The 16,047-nt window shown below is 56.0% G+C and overlaps 2 protein-coding genes across 7 annotated transcripts in view; both read right to left on the bottom strand.

The window, feature by feature from the left end:
- Positions 1-766: 766 nt before the first annotated feature.
- On the bottom strand, positions 767-8,537 carry CNP (2',3'-cyclic nucleotide 3' phosphodiesterase). 2 transcript variants are annotated; one of them, XM_077853248.1, is made up of 4 exons: positions 8,388-8,537; positions 6,606-7,275; positions 3,627-3,766; positions 767-2,248 (listed from the first exon to the last, which is right to left on the bottom strand). In XM_077853248.1, the coding sequence occupies exons 1-4, from the start codon at positions 8,388-8,390 to the stop codon at positions 1,799-1,801; spliced, it is 1,263 nt and encodes a 420-aa protein (XP_077709374.1). In that variant the 5' UTR covers positions 8,391-8,537; the 3' UTR covers positions 767-1,798. The 2 variants fall into 2 exon arrangements, with proteins under 2 accessions (XP_077709374.1, XP_077709373.1); XM_077853247.1 differs by lacking the exon at positions 8,388-8,537 and adding an exon at positions 8,221-8,352.
- Positions 7,142-16,047, bottom strand: part of ODAD4 (outer dynein arm docking complex subunit 4) — a 26,435-nt gene continuing 17,529 nt past the window's right edge. For 2 of the 5 annotated variants that reach the window (XM_077853223.1, XM_077853222.1), the window contains exons 10-12: positions 15,903-16,003; positions 13,280-13,364; positions 9,984-10,690 (exon numbers count right to left, since the gene is read on the bottom strand). In XM_077853223.1, coding sequence (XP_077709349.1) covers positions 10,146-10,690; positions 13,280-13,364; positions 15,903-16,003 — 731 coding nt within the window. In that variant the 3' untranslated portion in view covers positions 9,984-10,145. Of the gene's footprint in view, positions 7,276-9,983; positions 10,691-13,279; positions 13,365-15,902; positions 16,004-16,047 lie in introns of those variants that run through there. The other 3 variants (XR_013354605.1, XR_013354604.1, XM_077853224.1) reach the window with 3 other exon arrangements.

The following is a 16,047-nucleotide window of genomic DNA, read 5'->3' as shown; positions in this document are numbered from 1 at the left end:
TGTGTCACTCCAGAGTTGGTAGGCATGGTTGCATTCTTAGGAGATACCCTTCACCTTATCCACTGCTGTCCCTTCTGTGTGGGAGATGAGGAAGCAGTGACTAGTGTCCTGCTGTTCAAGTCAAGTGTAGTGGTCGTGGCAAGTGATCTTTTTGGCAGAGAGATTTGAGACTTAGACTGACGCTCAGAATTTTAGCACTTCAGTAGCAGAGATGGCTGGGAAAGGACTATGGACCAAATAGGTAACTTATGCTTCTCTTCCTTCTGACCCCCCCAACCCCAACCCCATTCTTTCCAGTCTTCCTCCACCAGCACCAAGGCCACGGCGATAGGATGACTGAGTTAGGCCTGAGAAGCTCCCCCATTGGCCTGTACGACACTCCTGAGGATGGCCTTCCCTAGAGAACTGGTGGAAACCCAGACCAGCACCGTGGGTCTAGCTGAGCAGTCCCTCTGATTGTTTGGGCCTGGCACACCTGTGGGTCTCTTGCCTCAGTTAATGGGGGACGACAGGCTCTGCTCCACGTCCCTCAGACCCAGACACCCCCCACTTTGTGTGCATCTAAGATCAGCCGCTCTCCTTTCTGCCGCCTCATGAAAGCCAACACTGTTCAGCTGCCCAAGCTCACCACAGCTGTGCCCAGCCAGCAGAGGGGAGACAGGACCGATGGCCCCAAGTTGCGGGACAAAGCCAGTCCTGATACACCAGCCCTGGCCCCAGGGAAGACTGAGCTGGGCACAGAAGGGTGAGAGAGACTGCACACGGCCAGGATTAACACGGTTTATTTCACGGTCAGTCTTACAAGTCACTGAGGTTGGGCAAAGCCAGGATAGTAACTTAAATCTCAAGCACTTTCGTCCAGTGACAACCCGATTAGCAAGGCCCTGTTACTGAGCAGGGGGCAGTGGAAGGCACCCCAGAAACCACAGCACATGTACCAATGTTAAAAACCCCTTCCCAGAGGCACTAGCTGGGGCGTGGCCCTCACCAGCCAGAGGGCCACTCTGTTGGCGCTTGGTCCCCACCCACTGGCCCCCTGTGGAGGAGGCAAGCTGGACCCGGCAGACGGCAAGATGGGAGCTTCCCCACCAAGGTACTTGCTCTGGCCTCCATCTTCCCATCCCGATGACACAGCCACACCACTGCACAGGATGGCCAGCCTGTCCCCTGCCTGGGGCAAGACCAATAGCCAACTGGGATGTGGCTGTTGCTTATTCTTCTCTTTTCTTCCCTACTTGTCAAACTATTCCCTAGTTATAGTGTGGAGGAGGAGGGGACAGGCACTTAGGACTGAAGGTGGGATGAACCCCCCCACCTCTCTTTTCTACCCTGGTAAGAAGCCCCAGCCTACCATGGGGCTGTAATGATTAAGATCCCGGGTCAAAGCCCAGGGATCCCTCCCACCCTCTCCAGTTCCCATGGACGCAGTGACCACCCTGTGGGGACATGCAGCTCTGGGGCATCTCTCTGCGCTAGCCAGCTTGGGGCAGGGGCACCTGGGACAGGCAGCAGGGCTTGAGGTTGTGGCTGCGGCTCCAGGCCCAGGCTAGCTCAGCCTTGTCAGCTTCGCTCTGGGTTCCTGAATGGCGCTCCCCCACACCCCTCTAATGTTGAAAGCTTGGGTGTTAAGAGGGGACAAGGGTGGGCAGGAGAAGCTACAAGTTTTTAAAAAGTTACGGAACGGTTAACTTTGAGTAAAAAAAAAAAAAAAAAAATTTCCTAAAGATCAAGCAGAAGGCATGCTTCCCTCTCCCCCCACTTCTCTTCTAGACCGGGGGGCTGACAGCGGTGCGAACACTCAGATGATGGTGCAGGACTGCAAGGCGCCTCCCTTGCGGCTGCCGTGCGTGGGCACAGGTTTGCCCTTCCCGTAGTACCCCGTGAAGATGGCCCTGACCTCTAGCTTCTTGGCCAGGCTCAGCAGCCAGCGCCCATTGCCCAAGGAGTAGAGTTTGCCCCGGTTTAGCTCACCCACCTCCTCACCTCGGCTGCCCCCCTTCTCCTGCCGCACAATCTCCAGGAGGTCAATGCCCGTCTGCACGGGCTCCACGTCACCCGCACAGCCGAGGGTGATGTGAGCCCGGCTTCCCCGGGGCAGGCTGTCGGAAGGGGACAGCTTGTCCACGTCATTTGGCCACAATGGCAGCTCCTGCTCGCTCAGCTCCACCCGGGCTCCAGCAGTCTTGGGCGTCACAAAGAGGGCAGTGATGGTCAGCGTGAAGGCCTTGCAGTAAGACTTCTTCACCACCTGCAGGGACAGAATGACAGCCCTAAGCTAGAGGTGGTAGCCCCTGGAGCAGACAGTTGACCAAGAGTGGGCTTAGCAGAGGTGGACACCACTGAGTAGAATACTCGGGTAAAAGCTGCGCACAGCCTGTGTTGTGAGAGGACATCTTTCTGCTGCCCCCATCAGGCTGATGTGAGAAAGTGGAGGTGCCAATGGTGCTGGACACCGGGAGCTGAAAGCCAGGCTTCCTGAACTCATCCTGGCTCCCCACCTACTAGCTGCAGGGCTTCGAGCAAGCCACTTAACCTCTCTGCATTGGCTCATTACACAGGGGTGATACTAGAACCTACCCCAGTGTCTGGATGAAGATTCTAGAACAGTGACAGGCATGTGACAAGTGCTACTGTCATTACTACTCAGCTCAGCCTGGTAAAAGCCACCATAGAGCCCAGGCAATATCCCAGACGACAAGCTGAGGTCAGAAATAAGTGCCTCTGATCAAAATCCACCTTGTACACCTTGGTTTACATCAGCTCACACTAATCAGATCCGATTAAATCTGATTTTCTGAGAAAGACCATCTCTCCCAACCAACCATAAAAGTGTCTCTATTTTTGCTCACAATCCCTTGTGCCGGGTGCCTAACAGGTGCTTAAAAAGTACTGCTGGGCACACGGATGGTTGAGATGGTAGCAGCCAGTGTTACATAGTCCCTCATGCAGCTACGCTAGGTGCCATGAATACTACAGTAAAGACAAACTAAAAAATGCAAGTGGGGGAAACCAATGAACAATCAATAAAACGGCCCTGCATTAACCTAGCAGACAAGTGGGGGAGACAGGTGGAGAGCTGGAGGAAGGCCTGGCTGAGAAGGCCACACCCCGGAAAGCTGGAGACCAGTGCGCACCCAGGCCACATGCCTGCTGCTTAAGGAGCATGCATCAGAGGCGGCAGACAGGAGAGAACGGCTGAGTGGGAGGGAAAAGCGTGGCACCCCAAAGCCAAGAAGCCTCACTATCCCTCAATGCGCCCTACTCCAAGGCAAGGCCAGGCCTGGGACCCGGGGACAGGGACCTCAGAGCACCAGGTTCCCAGGGAAACTCAACACAGGCTTGGAGAGGCCAGAGCAGGAGCCTGCTGCCCGCCCTCCGTCTGCGGATGTGAAAGGCACTGGTGGGCAGGCCTTGGGGGCGAATGCACAGTACTGGGGGCGGTGGCGGGTAGAAAGGGCAGCTGACCATCTGCGCAGCAGAGCCTATGGAGGGGCGAGCTGGAGCAGGAGGTGCCATTTTTTCTTGGGAGGCTGTCTTGTGTCTGGGCCCTGCCTTGAGCCAGCCCCCATCTCCAGAAGACCCTGCCCTCGCCCCACCTCAGCCAGGAGTCCCCAGGGAGCACTCACATCCTGCTGGGCATACTCGTCTGCCCCGGCAGCCTTCCCGTAGTCACAGAACTTGGTTGTGCAGTGCAGCACGCCTGGGGGTCTCTTCCCAAAGTAGGTGACCAGCTCAATCTTCTCTCTGGGCTCATCCCCAGAGACAACTGCAGGGGGAGAGAGTGGGGCCGTCAGGGCAGGAGAGCAGGGGCTACCAGCCCAATACCACTCACCAAGATAACGGGGACTCCAAGGAAAAAAAAACTGGACATCAAGCCTGAGTTCTCCAGCAATCCACCATAATTCACTCCTTCATTAGTTGGTCAAACCAACAGCCACATCAGAGTTACGAAAAGGCCTCTCAATTCCCTGGTTTCACGACTTGTAGATTTTTACACCTCTTTTCCGGACTTGAGAACTAAGGTGCTCGTAACCCAGAGAATAGGCAGCTCAGGCCAAGGGAATTTTGGCTTTATTAGCTACATATCTAGAAGAGGGAAGCGAGTCATGAAAAATGGGGTAGAAAGGCCTAAGGCTGTTGGAGCCATCGTGGTAGGATGGAAGAAGTCAGGAAGTGACATTCCAGCCCACTTACAAGTCCTTTGGCCTGGGGCAGGTGACCGACACTTATCTGTCAATCAAGTACCATTAGGGTGACCACACACCCATGTTCCCAGGGTCCCCGGGGGAACCTAGGAGTGCCCCCTTTCACTCGGGCCTAACAGGACGAGAAGTTACCCAGTCACTGTGACACGTACCTTTCAAGCCTGTCTGATGGGCTGAGAGCCTACCAAGGGCCCAGAGTAGGAAGGGTCTTGGAATATAACAAGAGGATACTTGGCGAGACCTGAAGTATCCATGACTTCAACTGCCTGGCTCCAGGCCTGTGGCCAGTTTGAGCCACTAGATCTGTCCTCTTTACTCTCAGAGTTGAGTCCCTAGGAGGATGTCACTCACCCTCCAGGCGGAGGGAGAGTCTGCTCTGAGAGCACGCCCATTACATTTCTCCTGTTGTGTCCTAGGCAGGAAAGGGTTGCAATTTTTAATGGTAAAGGCAGCTTCAAAAGGCAGTCACCCCACAAGGCAGAGCCACCAGCTCTAACCCGGAGCCCTACGGGGTGCTTTTCTGCCAAGAAATTCCAGGTACAGGGCTCACGCCTGGACAACGTCACTGCAGGAGTCACAGCTCCCTGGTTCCCAGCGTTCCAGCTTTAGTGGCCAACAAGAGTTCTCTGAGCACATATCCAGGCACAAATTTTGCCCCTGAGCCACACAGGAATACGGGTGGGGATACTGCAAGTAGGAGGATAATCTAAAATTTGTTAAAGGATGGGATCCCTGGGTGGCGCAGCGGTTTGGCGCCTGCCTTTGGCCCAGGGCGGGATCCTGGAGACCCGGGATCGAATCCCACGTCGGGCTCCCGGTGCATGGAGCCTGTTTCTCCCTCTGCCTGTGTCTCTGCCTCTCTCTCTCTCTCTCTCTCTGTGACTATCATAAATAAATTTAAAAAAAAATTTAAAAAAAAAATTTGTTAAAGGAATAGATGGAGGGGTCCCTGGGTGGCGCAGCGGTTTGGCGCCTGCCTTTGGCCCAGGGCACGATCCTGGAGACCTGGGATCGAATCCCACGTCGGGCTCCCGGTGCATGGAGCCTGCTTCTCCCTCTGCCTATGTCTCTGCCTCTCTCTCTCTCTCTCTGTGTGACTATCATGAATAAATAAAAAAAAAAGAAAAAAAGAAAAGGAATAGATGGATTAGTGGATGACATACCCCTAAGAGGCCACTATAGGACAGTAAAGGCCACCAAACCCTATCCCAAACCTACCCTATTCACTGGCTCAAACTGCCCTTGTCAGGAGAGGTCCAACCCAATTTGGGGAGGGCCCTGCTAGAGTTGACAGCGTCCAGGGCTCTCGCTGTGGCCCTGGGCAGATCCCATACCCCTTCTCAGTGTTTTCCCATCTGAAAATGAGGGGCCTGGACCAGGTGGGAAGCTGTTCTCTGGAGCTGTAGGAGGCCACAGGAGGTGCACTGGCAGTCTGAGACCTGGGACCCATACCCAGGGAAGTCCCAATACTCCTAGCTCTGACTATTTTGCAGCTTAAGATTCTCTGGAATTTTTTTAAGTTATTTTAATTAATTTATTTATTTAAGAGAGCGAGGTAGGGAATGGTGGAGGGAGAGGAGAGGGAATCTTAAGCATGCTCCACGCCCAACACGGAGCCCCACGCAGAGGTCCATCTCACCATCCCAAGATCATGACCTGAGCCAAAGCCAAGAGTTGGATTAAGCCACCCAGATGCCCATTAAGTTTATTTTTTTTTATTTTTATTTTATTTTATTTTTTTAACTTTAATTTATTTATGATAGTCACAGAGAGAGAGAGAGAGAGAGAGAGGCAGAGACACAGACAGAGGGAGAAGCAGGCTCCATGCACCGGGAGCCCGATGTGGGATTCGATCCTGGGTCTCCAGGATCGCGCCCTGGGCCAAAGGCAGGCGCCAAACCGCTGCGCCACCCAGGGATCCCTAAGTTTATTTTTTAAAACTAATCTTTATGCCTGACATGGGGCTGGAACTGACAACCCCAAGATCAGGCTCTACCCACTAGGCCGGCTGGGTGCCCCTCTGGAATACTTCATTTCAGAAAGATGGCTCTGGGCTAAACACAAGCTAGACACACGGCACCAGGTTCTTCCTCTCAGGTTGTATGAAACATGGACACGCTTCCTGTGATGCCAGGAATGTGTTTTCCCCCCTGACCCCAGAGACAGTGCTCTCCATCCAGCGGGGAGGGCGGCGCGGAGGAGGGGGGCCCTGGGAAGCAGCTCTCCCCACGTCCCCCTGCGCCTCCACCTCCACCGTGAGGCAGCTCTGCCTCACCCCAGGTGGGCCTCCACCTGCCGGCCACGCTGTGAGAACGGCCAGTCCCGGGCGCACAGACGAGGGGGGCTTAGGGATGAGGCCGACCCTCTGCGCCCTCCCCGGGCCCCGGCCCCACCACCTACAGTGTCGCAGCTCCTTCTTGAAGGCCTTGTGATTCCCCAGCTCCTCCAGGAAGGCCTGGCCGGCTTTGCGGAGGCTCTCGGAACTCTTCTTGGTCAGGAACCAGCCGAAGTAGAGCGGCAGGAAGTCCTTCTCCAGCCCCGGCTTCAGCTTCTTGAGCTCGTCGGCCGACAGCTGCCACTGGTTCTTCTCCTTGAGCTGGGCGCAGTCCAGCCGCCACGCCGTCTTGGGCTCCACCAGCACCACCTGGTACTGGTACTGGTCGGCCAGCTCGAAGAGCTGCTCCAGCCGCTCCCGCTCGTGGTTGGTGTCATCCAGCACCAGGACCCGCACGTCCCGGCGGCAGTAGGCGGCCAGGTCCTCATCCAGCCGCTTGTACTCCTCAGAGAAGTCTCCTCGCGCGCCGGGGGTGATCTTGTAGGCGTCGGCGGACACCATCTTGGTGCCATCTCGGTACCTGTCCACGATGACGCGGGCCAGGGTGGACTTGCCGCTCCCCGGCAGGCCGCGCAAGATGAAGAGCGTCTTGCACTCTTGCAGCGTGGCCACCGTCTCCTCGTCCTGCAGGAAAGGAAACTGCAGCTCTGGCTTGTCCTTGGCCCCCGAGGATGACATTTTGCGGAAGAAGATCTTGGGCAGGAACGCGTGGCTCTTTCGGGAGAAGCTTCTGTTCTGTGTGAGGAGGGAATGGGCAGGTGTCAGCCAGCTCACTCGAGGCCACCCCACCGGTGTTGCCCCCTTGACTCCGGCCTCCCAGCCCTGAGTTATAGGTGCCCCCGGAGCTGTGGGCGCCTTCCCAAGCCGAGGAGCCGACCCTCTCCTCTGTCCTGTGTGGCCGCCAGCTGCTCCTGGTCGCAGAGGAGGGAGGGGAGACCTCCTCGGAGCCTTCCTAAACTCTGAACTGCCCCTGCTCAGAGCTGTAGCTTCAAGGGTCCCCCACTGCTGCCACCTCTCAAGGGAAAGTGCGCTGCAAGCGCATGCCTGTGGTTCTGGGAGCGGACCCTAACTTTATATTCTTGGCACCTATTAAGGATGACCTCTTTGGAGGTGGGGCTGCTACGTCTGGGCAAAGCCACAGCTGCCTGGGCTCTGGGTGTGCAGAGGACGGTGGGGGTGGAGGAGGGTTACCCAAAGCCTGCCTCCCCTCCCCCAGCAGGGGCAGGGACAGATAATACTCTCTTGTCTGGGATGGGGGGGGACAATGGTCCCACAGAAGGGCTGGTGGGGGGCAGGGCGGGAGAGCGCCGGACAAAGGGCCTCATTCACCACGCCTGCCACCTCCTCCTCCGCCCCCGGCCCCCCACAAAGTCGTGGTCTTTGTGCCTGCCCCAGGCCCGGGCGGCCCAGGGCACCTGCGTCCCGCTCCGCCCCACCGCTTTGCTGTGCGTCCGCGGCACCTCTCGGAGCCACGTGCTCTCCCGCCCTAGGTGACGACACCTGTTGCGGGAAGCGCCGCGCTGGCTTTTCTCCGACGGGGCCCCGGCGCGGGAGGCGGCGAGGGGTGCCCGCCCCGCCCCCCCCCCCGCCCCGGACCCGGCGGGCCGAGCTCCCGGGCGCCCGGCCCTGCCCTCCTCCGGCGGCCGTGCCCGCTCCCCGCTCCGCCCGGGCCTCCCCTACCTCAGGCGGCACCCGACGCCCCGAGAGCCAGAGCTCAGCTCCGGAACCTCGGGTCCTCATTTGCATAAGCCACTTCCTCCCGAAAATCCCCCCGAACTCCCGTCTTCCGTGGGGGTGCTTCCCCGGCCCGCCGCCCTGCGCCCGCTCACCCCGCTCACCCCGCTCACCATGATGAGGGGGCGCCGCCGCGGCCTCCTCGGCAGCCACTAGCTCTCCGGGGCCGCCCGCCTGCGCGGAGGGACACGGAGCCCAGCGGTGGCGCGACCCCCCGCGGGGCCGCCTTACATAGCCCGGGGCGGGGGCGGGGCGCGCGGCGGGGCGGGGGCGGGGCGGGCGCGGGCCCCTCCGCGCAGGCGCGGCGAATCGAAACCCGAAACTGACCTGGCGCGGGGCGGGGGGCGGGGGGCGCGGGGCGCGGGGCGCGTCCCGCCCGGGCCGCAAGCGAGCCCCGCAGAGTTCCCCGGGAACCCTAGACAAGACCGGGGCGGCCCCATTTCTCCCGCCCCGCGTCGGGGCTGGGATGGGGCCAGGGAGGCGGGGTCATGCAAGGTCCGATCCTGTCTTTATTTAAAATTTTGATATTCATCATGGGGTTTTTTGCGTGGTGTCTTTAACAAAATTACGTTAAAAGCACGTTATATGTTGTTTACTGAGTTTCTTGGTGCCCCGTGAAACGGTGCATCTGACATGCCTCACTCGCCTGTTAGTGGGAGCCCGGTACGAACTTCAGTCCTAACCCTTCCTTCCAGGGACTGAAGATGGAGTAGCCGGGATGGACAGATGAATAATGTAGTAAAATCCTAGCTCATCCTCTGCGGCACCTGTTGAGCCACCACCTCCTCTGCGAAGCCACCGAAAGGTCGGTTGGATTTTGGAGAGCGTCCCGCATACCAAGTGCTGTGCTAAGCCCTCTTAGGAGCCTCCCACCAACCCCGGAGGTAGATACCCATTCTGCAGAGGACGAAACCCACTTGCTTACGGAGCCCATTTACTGGACTGTACCGCCCGAGGTGCCGCAGGAAGGGTCTAGCCGCCACTCCCACTGCGGACGCTCCCTCTTCTGGGACAGGAGCTTTCTTCCTCTGGGCTGCTGGAGCGCAATGCCCCTGTGAGTGCCAGCATTCATGTCACTGGGCCTTCCAGGCTTCAGCGTGTTGTCCCATCATCATTTCTTCCATAAAGCCCCACACCGTGCCCTGACCACAGCAGACCCTCAGCAAGATGAAGCAATGGCCAGTGGTTGTGCACACATGCCTCCACTCCCAGGCTTTTCTTTCCTTTTCCTCCCCTCTTTAAGCTAACCTGGTTCCTTGGAGCTAACCTGTTGACTTCATCATCCTGAACAACTTTCTTTTAGCACCCCTCTCATTTGTTCCATGAGGTCCTTGGACAGGCCTGGGGAAGAGGACCACATTTCCCACCTTGATCACACTTCAGGTCAGGCCTTGCTTGGCTTGGCGTCTGTGTTTATCACCTGGTCAGGGTAAAGTCAGATTTTTTTTTTTAAAGACTTTTTGTTTATTCATGAGAGACACACACAGAGAGGCAGAGACATAGGCAGGAGAAGCAGGCTCCCTGTGGGGAGCCCGATGCAAGACTCGATCCCAGGACCCCAGGACCACAACCTGAGCCAAAGGCAGACACTCAACCACTGAGCCACCCAGCTGCCGCTAAGGTCAGAGTTCTGCCTGGAAAGTGGTACCCCCAATTGGCTCATCATTCTTGAGGACTCTTGTGAGGGCGGCAAAATGACAGACTCAAGGTTTGTAAGAGTGAAAGGTATCTATTTAAAGGGAAAACTAACAGAGGCCAAGGTGACCTGCAGAGCCCAGTCCACATGTTCTCCAATTAAAGGCAAATCTTAGCTGGAAAGCCCAGTCAAATAAGCCCCCCGAGGTCCCTGGTCCTGAGGCCTGCTGCTTCATTCATCTTTCTTTTTCCATATCTTCACCATTTTCTGCCATTGTCACTTCCGCTGTTTCTCCCAGTTCTATTTTCTCTGCTTCTTCTGACTCTTTTTTGCTGGCTTCTGAAACCCTCCTCTCCAGTTCTTCTGATTCCCTTCTGCTTAATTCTCCTGAGGGTTTCTGGTCCAGCTCTGAAGGCCTCCTGTAAATTTCTCTTGATTCCATCCTGGTCACTTCTAACGGCTTCCTGTCTGCCTCTCCCGCTCCTCCTTCACCCAGGTCTCTGGACACTATCTTGGCAACGTCTCCTGAGTCTTGCCTGGTGGCTCCTGGCCCTGTTCTGAAAGAGCTGGCTTCCTGTGCTTCTCTCTGCCTGTTTTCTTCTTGTTCACTCACTGCGACCTTCAGAGTCTCCTGAGACAGTTCATCTTCTGTCTCTTTCTCACTCTCAGCTGGCTCTCGCTCCCAGTGCTTCACCACCTTCTCCAGCTCATCTCTCCCTCTTTTCACGCTTTCCTTCTCCTTTGCTGCCACTCTCAGACTTTCTAATTCAGTGGCCTCTTCTGAAACACAAGAGAAAGGAAAGAAGAAGAAAAGTAAAACTTTGTCCATCTCTGGGTTTGGTGGCACCTCAACCCATGGGGGCCTGTGTTTCTGAGAGAGAGCACGTCTTTCCAAAAGCTGGGATCCCTGGGTGGCGCAGCGGTTTGGCGCCTGCCTTTGGCCCAGGGCGCGATCCTGGAGACCCGGGATCGAATCCCACGTCAGGCTCCCGGTGCGTGGAGCCTGCTTCTCCCTCTGCCTGTGTCTCTGCCTCTCTCCTCTCTCTCTCTGTGTGCCTATCATAAAAAAAAAAAAAAAAAAAAAAAAAAAAAAAAAAAAAAATTGTAAAAAAATAAAAAATAAAAAATAAAAAATAAAAAAAAAAACAAAAGCAGAGATAGGGAGTCATTGTTTCCTGAGCATCAGCCCTGTTCCAGGCATCAAGCAGGCTGCAGAGGTGATGCTGTGCAGTGGTCATGGAATTAACGGCATAGTGTCAGGGATTTGAGTTCATAGTCAGAGGACATGAAACTGATGACAGAGAAATCACAGCCAGTGGTCGCACTGCAGGTTGAATAAATGGCAGGGCCAGAATTTGAACCCAGGATGGTCTGCTCTCAGAGCACATTCTCTTTACCTATGAAAAATAACACAGGTGCTGGGAAACGACAGAGGGGTTCTTTTCTCCAGCATCCTCATTCGGCATTACTCTTTGTCTCTGGGAAGTACATTCATCATTTATTAGGAGGTTCCCTATCAAAATATGAGCAGCGTCTTAGCAGGAAGTTCAGGTGGAGAGCTATTTTTACGATCAAAAGGATCCTTGTTCCATGTTTTTATGAGCTACAGAGAAAAGTCACAGTGGCCTCCTGAGTTTCCCCTATACTCTCTTTTTGGAAGTCCCTGGTCTCTATGATGCCCACAGGGGCTCTAAATTCACAGCAGGGACAAGGCCACCATGTGGCGACAAAGACCTAGGCAATGCTGCCACCTGCCATTCTGGGAGGGAAGTGCCCAGCAGCTGCTGCGGCTGCGAGGCCTTCCCAGTGAGTTTTCAGGACACCTCCCCAGCACACAGCCTGCCAAGGGAATGGGGAGCCACGGTGAGCTTCTGCCCTTTCCTTGCTGTATCTCTTCACATCTCTTGCCTCCGTGGATCCTGAGAGCAGCTCTAAGGACATGGGAGCAGAGGCAGATTCCCTCCCTGAGGAGCTCCAGCCACCACGTGACAGGCGCTGGGTAAGAAAAGGCTGGCATCTGGCTGCTGGGATACCCAGAAACCTCACACCCAGTTTCCCGCTGCTGCTGCTGTGCCTGGATCAGAGAGGAGAGAGGACTTCAGCGTAGGTGCCTGGAGGGGGCGCTGTCCCCCAGGGAACACGGAGCCTAGGCCTCGCAGCCTTTCCATGCCTGGCTGCTGGAGGATTACGCCAGAGCCCAGCACGCAGAAACTGTAGAACCAAGGTGGAAGCCCCGGTTTTAGGCCAGGCTGCCTGAGACTGGAAGCTTCTGTGGGACTTTTGCCTCTGTGTCCTCATCCAAAACATTAGTAATCCTTATCAATACTTATTTCATAGTGTTCTTGGAGGAATCAGACAGGTCAGCATATATAAAGCCCTTAGAAGAGAGCTTGGCATAGAGGAGGCACTGAGTGGAGAACAGCCTCTCATCACCCCATCTCCTGGGGCCCATCCCCGATGACTCCTGTGGGGCCTGGGGTCCTCCCAGCCGCCACCTTTTCCCATACCCTATCCTGGAGCTGGGTGGGACAGGGGGATGTCAAAGGCTTCTTTACTCCCTGGAGGTCAGATCACTGCATGCCCTACCCACACAGGCCCAGGAGAGCAGTAGCACCCAGCAGAGGACAATGTGGCTCCAAGTCAGACAGCCGTGTGGCCCAGACAGGTCACCCAACCTCACTTGGCTTCCACTGACCCCCAAAACCAGTACCTACCTTCTAGAGTGGTGAGGACTGAGCGAATCATTCCTATCTGATGCTTATCCTTGTGCCAAGTATGCAGGAAGAGGCCCCCAAAGTCTAAGTTACTGTCATCCTGCCACCATGTCTTTGTTCCTGCTGTTCTCTGCTGTAATGCCCTCCCTCTTCCACTCCGAGCCTGGAAAACCCTGGGGCATTTTTTGGAGGCTGAAGCAGATGATTCTTCCTCTTTGGAGCCTTCTGGATGGCCCCAGAGATAGCCAGAGTTCTCTGCTTGTGCTCTCAGAAGAGCCATTCCTCCCAGGCAGCAAGCAGTGCTCACACGCAAGGATCCCCTTTGCTGACAACTCAAATCTCCTGGCTTTGCCCCAGGGCTGTGGACTCCTCTGAGGCAGGGGCCCCAAACCTCTGGCTTCCCCAAATCCCACACCTTCCCAGCGCATAACAAGTGCTTAATGAATATCTGATGAGCTAACTGGAGAAATACCGGAGTGGCCTCTCAGGGCAGTCAGCGTGGACTTGGACACCAGCCCAAGATGGGCTGGACCTCCTTCTGACCCAGGGGCAGGCTGGGGCCTCAGGGCACCCTGCAGCCAGAATCCCAGCCCGGGATTGGAGGCACTGCTGGGGAGTACAGGCAGGAACCCTGCAGCCACCTCTGGGTGCTCACCTCTCTCTCTCCTTTCTCTCAGCATCTCCCTGTAGTCAGTTTTCTTCAGCTCTTCAATGATGCCCTTGTTGGCATCGTCCAAGGCCTGTGGGTGGAGAAGCTGGTGACCTCTCCTAACCTGTGATGGCACCCACACCTTCCCTTTCTCCACCCTAGCCCCAACCCCAGAAGGCAGGGCTCTGCACCAGCCTTGCTGCCCTCCCAATTTGCCCAGGCTCCTCTCTGAACTTCTGCCCCGGGGTTAATTTATACTTAGGGACCTGGAATTAGCTACACTAGGAGGTAGGAGATACACAGCTGCAGCTAGGAGATACATGGGCCTCTTTGGGCTTAGATATTTCAGAGTTGCCTTTTGTCTTCTCATTTTGGCCTCTTTACTAGGAGCTTCTTTGGGCTCCAGCTATTGTGAAGCCCTTAAAGCACTCAGTGAGGCAGCCAGCCCTGGAGGGGACTTGGAAACCCACTGCTGGGTGGGACCAGGGTGCTGGCCTGTCTCCCGGGAGCCCTGAAGTGTCTGCAGGTTCCCTGGCGGCCTGGGGCTCAGCCTGTGCGCCTGTTGTTCCAGGCAGAGCAGTGGTTAGCACTCGGGAACCATCCACAGAGAGACCACGGGGGCCTTGGATGCTCTTGTGGGGTATTGATCTTCCCCCAGTATACCTTCCCGCCTGGAGCTGCCAGTCCAGGATGATGAGGTGGCAGGAACCTGGTCTCATGAGGGGCCCATAACAACAGGTGCTTCTCACTGCCTCTCATTTTCAAAACTCTGCCCAGCCTTCAAGGTGACCCCAGACCTCTCTTGCTGAGAAAGCCCAGCCCTGCCTTGCCCACCGGGGGGCTCTCACTCTTACACCTGTTGTACCTGGTCAGGGACAAGGGGTTTTTATTTTAACCTTCCTGCTGACAGCAAGCTTCCTGTGGGCCAGGACCATAGCTGTCACCTTTGGGCTGGGCAGCTCAGAGCCAACCTGCGGTCAGCAAGTATTTACTGGGTTGAACTACGGAGCTGTCCCTCTCTGGTTGTAGGGTGATCACGCAGAAGGGCGTTAAGTGGGAGGGGTGGTGCGTATGAAAGGAGGGGCAGCCACAGCACTTCAGTGAAGGACCGCTTTTCCACAGGAGGGCAAGGTGCACACTTGGGGAGCTGACCCCTCTACTGAGGAAGAAGACAGCAGTCCCGACCCAAGCTGCCCTGGGACAGGTGAAAGGAGAGCACAGACGGCCACGTGGTGGAATCTCTCAGGAGCGATTTCCCCACCACAACAGGAGAGAGATGGCCTCACCGGGGTCCTCACAAACCATGAGCTCACATCCTAGAAAACCGAGTAGGTCAGGTCTCTCTGCCACTCCCAACCCTTCAGGTCTAGGCTGGTCTACCAACTGTCTAGGGTCCTGTGGTCCTGCTCCATCTGCCATCATAAGCTGGCCCTTGCATCCAGGCCCAGGGGCTCTTTTTCTGCCTCCTGTAGACACCTCAGGGCCCATGGCTTCCTGTGCTTTCAGCACGCTTGCCCCTTCTCAGCCTGGTCCTTCGTAGGCCAGCATGAGGCCCACCTAACTGGAGCGTCCTCAGCTGTCACTTCCCAGGGTCCCTGTTCTCTTTCCCAAGCACCTGCTGAACCTTCAGCCTGGTCCCTGAGGCCATGCCCCTTGTGGGGCCCCCTAGTTATTATGTCTGACCTCTCTTAACCACGGGGGCAGGCTCCCCAAGGACTAGAGCCCTGCTTAGTTCACACCAGCAGACACTGACTGGGGTCCAGCTATGTGCTGGTGGGAAGCTCTGGAATTTCAACATGGGGCAGCCTAGGGGTGGGGGCGTGGGAGGTGGGAGGCCAGGAGATTCACTCAAACTGCCTGTGCATCTGTAAGGTCAGCATGCTGCCCCTGCTGAGGGTATGTATCTGCCTGGAGCGGCTCTGGCAGCAGTGGCAAATCTGGTGCACCTGCAGGCTTGCCCTGGCTTCATCTCTGGTCTCTGCCTCCAGAAGCTAGGCCAGCAACTGTCCAACAGAAATTTCTGCCACCATGAGAACCCTCCAGATCTACACTCTCTGGAACCCACAAGCCACCTGCGGCTATGGGACAGCCACATTTCAAGTGGTTTGAAATGTGACTGTGGGACTGAGAAAGTGAATTTTCAATTTTATTTCCTTTTCATTCATTTGAATCTAAATAGCAGCATGTGGTGGCGGCTGTCTTGCTGAGTGCTCTAGAGCCTCCCTAAGCATGTGAGGGAGGCAGTCACACTGAATGTATTTCTTGTCTCCTGGAGGAGACAGCATTTTCCGAAATGCAAGTCCTAACATCAATTGAAGAAGTTGCAACCAGCATTAAACAAAAGAAAATAAAATGGAAACTATAGGAGAATATAACGGGAAATATCAGCATACAGAGTAAAGGTAAATATGTCTTGTTGTTTGTTTATCTCAAATAAAAATAGGTTATATTGGGTTGCCTTATAAACTGATAGCAATAGCCAGAGTGTGAAAGCCACTACCCCACCTAGAATGTGGCCTGCAGTTGGTGGGTAATAAATACCCGGGGACTGGCTGACTGAGGGGCTGTGAGCCTGAGGACCCAGCCACCCCCTCCCCACAGCCAGCGCCCAGTGGGGTGGGCAGCTCACGCTGATGATGGCCTGCTGTGCCTCGTTGTTATGGACCAGCTTCGCTCTCTCCAGGGCCTTCTCAAAGTTGCTCACCGCGGACTCGAAGTCTCTCAGCTTGACTGGAGAGCAGGGAAGAGGTCACAGCACAGGGAGATTGTGACAC

This window comes from Canis aureus, chromosome 16 (genome assembly GCF_053574225.1).
Source record: "Canis aureus isolate CA01 chromosome 16, VMU_Caureus_v.1.0, whole genome shotgun sequence".
In the NCBI taxonomy this organism is placed as follows: domain Eukaryota; kingdom Metazoa; phylum Chordata; class Mammalia; order Carnivora; family Canidae; genus Canis; species Canis aureus.
Note: the sequence above shows the minus strand (reverse complement) of the source record. Positions and strands in the feature narration are given on the sequence as shown.